This window comes from Agrilus planipennis, unplaced genomic scaffold (assembly GCF_000699045.2).
Source record: "Agrilus planipennis isolate EAB-ADULT unplaced genomic scaffold, Apla_2.0 scaffold307, whole genome shotgun sequence".
NCBI classification, from domain to species: Eukaryota; Metazoa; Arthropoda; class Insecta; order Coleoptera; family Buprestidae; genus Agrilus; species Agrilus planipennis.
This window is the reverse complement of record NW_020439004.1, coordinates 97,243-104,152: the sequence shown is the minus strand read 5'-3', so window position 1 is coordinate 104,152 and position 6,910 is coordinate 97,243. Positions and strand designations below refer to the sequence as shown.

General features: G+C 28.9%; 1 protein-coding gene and 1 long non-coding RNA gene across 3 annotated transcripts in view; both read left to right on the top strand.

The window, feature by feature from the left end:
* Positions 1-47: 47 nt before the first annotated feature.
* On the top strand, positions 48-1,174 carry LOC112904882. Its single transcript, XM_025976026.1, has 2 exons — positions 48-306; positions 857-1,174. Exons 1-2 carry the CDS (start codon positions 256-258, stop codon positions 1,046-1,048), a joined length of 243 nt encoding a protein of 80 aa, XP_025831811.1. The 5' UTR covers positions 48-255; the 3' UTR covers positions 1,049-1,174.
* An 878-nt stretch (positions 1,175-2,052) lies between these two features.
* LOC108742449 overlaps positions 2,053-6,910 on the top strand; it is a 27,650-nt gene continuing 22,792 nt past the window's right edge. For both annotated transcript variants that reach the window (XR_001938676.1, XR_003231429.1), the window contains exons 1-3: positions 2,053-2,328; positions 2,707-2,818; positions 3,020-3,134. This is a non-coding gene — a long non-coding RNA (uncharacterized LOC108742449). The remainder of the gene's footprint in view (positions 2,329-2,706; positions 2,819-3,019; positions 3,135-6,910) is intronic.

Below are 6,910 nucleotides of genomic sequence, written 5' to 3'. Positions count from 1 at the left end.
AAATACACTAAAAAAAAAAGAGAAAATAAAGATTATTATAATTATATTGCGCCCTGCTTTTTACTTCGTTAAAAGTCTCCATCGAGTTTTATTAATGTAGATTTGAAAAAAGTGTAACTTAATTATCATCAACTTCCAGACAAAGACTCCAGTTTTTTAAGAATAGGCTCTTTGAATGTAAGAGTGAAGCGAACAACCGAAGCCTTTAGCAATTTCTTTGTGGGAAATAATTCCGTTGTGAATCCTGTCGACAACATGAATGGGAAAGTATATAAAAGTTGGGGATCAGCCGACAATTTAGCTCCGGTAAGCAGTTTTTTTTTGCAGAATATTCTTTTATGATGGATGTTAGCGACTTATTTTTGTTTTTGTATTTAATTTAATGTTGACTTTATTCTACATCTTTACATATAAAATATAGAATAGAATATTTATCTCTAACAGTTTTGTAAAAAAAATCGATTATTTTATATTTAAAACCTTATATCAATAGAAAGGGCTTTTAATTTTGCATCGAACGGTACCATTTAACATGCGTCATTCCAGTTTCAGACACTTAAATATCTCAAAATCTACTAGAGATACGTATAAGGAACAGTTAAAAAATTAAACAAAAAAAAATGTAAAAGTATACACGGCGTTCCATTTAAAATAACGAAGTTAGGTAGCTTCCAGAAGAAATAGAACGCCCTGTATGACTAAAAATATTTTCTGTGTATGCACCATATGATTCCATGCCACTTTTATAAAAAACATTTTTTTATTAAATGTATAGTAACAGAGTTATGGAAACCGCTTTAGGTGGAACACCCTGTATAATATAAATGTGGCGTTATGAATTAGTTCTTTTTTGTAGGAGAACTCGATGCCCGCTCCAAAAGGCTTCGTGAAAAGAAAGTCTAAAAAGATGTTAGATTCAACAGGTGCAAACAGTACACCTGGCACCCCAAATCAGATGCCTCGGTCCATGTCACACTCTCATAGAAGCTCCACACAAGACTCCGACTCGGACACAGCAGCTGGATTTGACTCTAATTGGCGCCCTTAATATGCCGAAAATGGGTTGGGCGTCAATATTTAATTAGTAATAAGCGAAAAAGATGTATTTATCAAGTAAAAAGATGATTATGTTTAGTTAAAAAAATGTAATAAATCAATATTGTTGCTATTTTAACGGCATTTGCATTATTTAATTAATTTTTGTTTAAACAATTTCGTTAGGATTACTTCTGGCCATTAAGGCTGCGCTTAATTCTATTTGGTAATGTGTAAATGCAATAATACATCTAAGTTTTATGTTATGAGATTTACAGGCTACTGATTTTGCAATTACCTGAAGAACTTGGGGACAATGGAAGTATAGAGTACCATAACTGAGTTATGCGCTTCTTAAATTATTTTATTAATTTTGTTATTTCTTATAGGTACTTATTTCAATAATTCGTAACAGTTTTAGGATCAATATTTTGGTTCTCAAAATTGACCATTTGTAGTAATTCTGCCAGTTTTTTTACTTTAGGTTATTACCATCCCTATATTTCATATTAAGCGAATGAAGATACTAGTCAAATTCTGAAGTATATTTTTCTTTCATGTATAATCTATATACAGTTTAAAAGACAAAAATCAATTCATTTTTTTAAACATTAAGCTGTTCCAATGGTTTGTGAATGTTTCTAAATGATTTTCGTTGTGAATAATCAGTTAATTATTAATTAAGAGTTCAGGAGTTCAGTTTCGTCTAGGAAAAATGACTAAATTTGAGATACAGATCCATTCCAATAAGCATTTGTTATGACCTGATTGTTTTAAATATCAACATAAGAGCAAGGTTGGTTTGTGTGCAGGTTGTAACCTCCAAAATTTTATTTAATGGAACAATAGCTTTGTTTCACTTTGTGTTTTCCTCGCTTGAAAGCACCCTAAGTGTTTTGTGCATCTATGATTGTCCTTTCATAAATTTCTATGATATGACATCCACATTCTGTTGGACGATGTGAATTGCTATTATTTTCTATGACTGTCATCATTGCCATCTATGGTGATGTCAAATATCAAAATGTGTCAACTTGTGTTTGTATTAGGTTTGTTTTTAATTTATTTAAATTATTAGTTTCTTCTCTTGTACCCTTCAGATCCTTTACGTTTTAACAATTTCTACAATTGTGAGACTCTTTGTGATATCTATCTATATGTGAATGTTGTTGCTTTTACAAAAGCAGCGTCTTTGAAGGAAGTGTGAAAGGGCTTTTCTTCCACTGGAAACAAACTACCTGGTAACTGTTGCTTAAGACTAACGTCTTGAATGACACCATCTGAAAGCTAAGCGTTAGTATTAATTAAATATACCTAATTAGACTTTGGTAAAAAAAGAAAATTATTTATTTACTATTTAATGCCCACTGGTATCAACTGTTTTTACAATTATAAACATTGACAAACTAGGTACTTGCAATTGTGCATTATAAAACTTTAGAATTCAATTTGGTGAAATTGATAATTTTTTTTTTAAATTATTTGCAGATGTATCAACAAGTTAAATAATAATTCCTGTGATATTTGATTTACATAGTATGTTGAACTACTACTGTGATTTGTTTAATGATTGTAAATATTTTGGCTTTAATGAACAGGATTGTGAAAAACTTACTGATTCTACTTTCTTTAATAATTTAGTTAATTTGTTATTTTTCTTCTTTCCAACAGATTGACCTGTAACAAAAGCATATTGAAATCTTTATCAATACTACTGGAATATCAACAATTAGACTAGTGTGCAGTGTCTTCATTACATTGGAACAACTTGAAATTTATTTAGGTAAGAATGTAGGTCATAATTAAAATATCAGATTAAAATTAAAAAGTAGATACTGGTTACTAATGTCATGTGTATCTAAAAGTTTTTTCTTTGGAGTCTTTGTAATAGAAAATTCTGTATTTCTCAGCATTACTATTTGAGATTCTATTATCACTCTTTATCGTTAATGTTTGAAAATTATTTAATGTATGGATTTCACAGGAACATTAAAACTTGACTCTGTCATTGAAAATTGACTGCAAGGATTCTTTCAATTCACACTGGATGTTCCAATACTTTTATCCATTGAAAACGGAAACAACAGAAGTAAATAGAAGTAAGTAACAATATTAAAAATACTTAGATTTTAATTTACTGTTTAGGGTTAAATCATAATAAATAACCAATCATTTCCAGTATGTTAGTATTTGTTGGTCTTGAAAAAATTCAATGGTTTAAAAAGATATATCGAATTTTCCTATTTTAAAGGCGTTTAATTTTGAAAATCCCTTGTATAAGGAACATTATGCAAAATTTTATATTGCGTCGCAACCAGTAAGAGAGTAAGCTAGACATCAAAAAATTGAAAATATGTTTGCATATTTATTTATTCAATTGGTATTATACGTAATACTAACTAATTAAAATGAATCTTACATCTAAACTTGTAACTGAAAATACCAACCCTCGATTTGTTCGTCGTTCATCATTTGTTTCTTTATAAAAAATTACACAAATTTTCATTTGACTCCCTTAGAAGTGAACTTTTTTGCTTTTTTAATTAATCAATTCGTATTCAATACCATTCATTTGATTATAATTTTTCGTTTATTTGATTACCAATAATATTTAATTAGTCTTATTTTTTCTTTATTAATTAAAAGTATGTGTGGTTTTATTGTTTATTATACAATGTATATAAAATTTACAAAATAGGCTTATAAGTAATCTTAAAATATTGTTTGATATTTAAAACGGTTTATTTTTTCAAAAAATATATGCATAGGTGTTTTTTCCAATTACTTGAAAGGGATTTCTTTGCAGGGCAGATGGTGCAACATTTTATCATACTTTTAATTGATAATGAAATAGTAATACAGTTGACAAGTTAAGACTGTTTTAAATAAAGCACTTTTTACTTGCAAAATGAATGTTCTTGATTTTATTAGAAATTATGAAATTTGAATAAAAACAGGTTTGGTCATTTGATCACTAAGGGAAGATAAATTCGTAAATCAATAACATTCACTTTTTTATTTTGACTGTCTCGATTACATATTACATTTAACATTCACTAGGGTATATTGGGTTGCATAACCGCACACTCAGTTTCTGAGAATTAATTTTTGTATTTTATATTATTCTGTCCATTAGAGGTGACCCTTCATTGTACGACAGGTCTGGACTAAAATTTTTTGTTAGATAAAGAAAATTAATATTTTTGCTGAAGGTTGAAATTAGTTTTAAATTTTGCTTAATTCTATTTGGTAATGTGTAAATGCAATACCTCGAGTGTATTCCACAAAATTGGCATTAGCTGCACACGTTTATTTTATAAATATTAATCTTTTAAAGACGTCAAAATATTTTTCACAAAAAAAACATAAATAACTTAAAATTAATGGTGAGAAAAAAGATAATTGTTTTTTAATGATCCAACAAGAGTTTTTTACTCTACAATAATTATTTCGGCATATTAAGCCATTCTCAAATGTAGTACATACTTATATATAAATACATTTAGATTTTAGATGTCTATCTAGGTACTCCCAAAAAATACTTAAGGCTGCAAAAAACAATTGTAGAGTGTAGAATATTCTTGTTGAAACATTAAATTACCTAACCGTACAAAAACATTTATTACTAACTATCGTAAAATCAACTTTTTTGATCCTAAAACTGTAATTTTGAATAGTAAAAAGTGCAACTGTTATCACATGCGTAACTCTGTTGTATTAAAGCGCAATTATTTACATATTTTCAAATAATTTGGGAAACCTAACATTAACCCAGCGAAAATAAGTATTAAAAATTGTGTTTGAATTTAATGGTCGAAATATTTTAGTGAATCCGTGTCTGTTGTACGGATTTTTTTATCGTTTATTATCGTTCAGACGAACTTGGTACTATTACACAAATATGTTGAAAATTGACTGTATTTTAACCGAGAGATAAGAGTGTTAAAATACTAACAGGGGGGTTGTGGGGTAAAGGGACAGCTACGATGGGAACTACTTTTACTTATACTTATGTAAATACATTCTAAATTGTTTGACTTTGTATTGTTTTCTCTTGCGGTTTTTGCATGGCAGCTTGACTCATCAATAATAATATTGTTTGGTGAATGGTCAACGACAATAATATATGTACGTACATGCTGATATATTACCACAAATAATAAAATTAAAATACATGAAGGAGTAGATAGATAATTGGACAACTGAACATTTTCATTAAAAACTGCAAAGTATAAATAAGAAATGCCTATTGATTGTACTTAATCAATGTATCAGTCTAATTTCTTTCATAAAAATTATTGTGAAGTTTTTTTTTTGAGGTTTTCATATCAAAAGTGATAAAAAAAAATTAAGGCTCACCGCTCCTTCATAATAATAATAATAAATTGTAATAAATTATTGAGATTAGTAAAAACCCCGTAGTCACTTTTTAATTTCAATTTAAATAATGACGTTTTTACTAATATCCATTTTTTATAACAATAACACTAAAGAGATCTGTTAGCAGTTACTAATGACTCTTGTTTACAACTTTGGGTCACATTAAGTTAAAAATGCAAATACAAATAAGAAACATTGATATATTATTGTATTATTTTTCAGTCTTCTCAGTATTCGCTATCAAGGTAGAGCAAGTGAAGACGGGCTGATGCCAAAGAATCTCACTCACATCTTTTTGAATGCGTTGTGGAAACTATTTAAAGGCGGTCGGTTTCAGTTTACGAATTAAGCCGAATAACCATAATTGAACGCGCCTATAAAACCTATTATCTATGTATCATAAGTATAGAAGAAGGAATTTTCATCTGTGGGTCTTCCGTCGATGTCATTTTGTCATTCCGTGTTCGATCTTCAAGAAGACGACAAGTCGCCTGTTTTGTTGTCCACAAACGAAGACAACGCCTGTAGGTATTTAGTCTAATACTTATCCTATTTTCATTTAATTGTGTGGAATACGTTTCTATTTAGTGATTGAGGGGTGTCGATTACCGTTGCTTAGGGTTTTTTTGGCGTAAACGATTTCGTGCTTCAACATTGCAATTCATCATGGCATCTTACCTGTCCACCACCATCTACTGTGAATTTTTTACATTTTCGGTTTAGCTGAGGTGGAATAATTAGGCTTTTGTTATAATTTTTCAATTTTGAAAACAGTTTCAGGCGATGTTTGTAGATTTTTCATATTGATATGACCACGTCGTGAGGATTGCTTTCGTTTTGTAATGAAATGTAAAGTATTTCTTAAAGATATTATTGTGCCTTTAAAATTCTAAATTTCTCAAAAAAAACTTACTTTGTTATGCTATAGATTTGGTTTTAACGACTGTTTTATTTTTATAATATAGGCTTGCCAAGAGATAGCATCCTTGAATTAGATAGACAAACTACTTACAGATGTAATATTGTAGCAGTCAGACTTATATTTCAAAAAATTATAATGAGCTAGTCGAAAAATTCGTGGGACACAAGTATTAACAATGATAATTATCGTTAATAATAAACTAATAACGCCTAGTGAACATATAATTAATATTCAGTTGTTTCAACAGGTTTCCATTAAATCCTAATATTGTGAACATGGAAAGGGTAAATCAAAAGGACTCGAAACGTGCGGAAGCAGAGCCCCACTCACGCTTCTATCTCTTGTGCTTGAAAAGGGACCATTTGTAGAAAGGGTAAGAAATCTTTAATTATTTTATAGTTGCATTTACAAAATAATTTTTAATTTTCTAAATGTTGTATTCCATTTGTTTGACACTAATTATTACTGTAATTTTTAATTCTTCTGAATTGTAGTAGTTAATTACTTAATTTGATGGTATCTTATTTGATTGATGGAAGTATGGTTCTTAATATTTTAAAACATAATACTTGA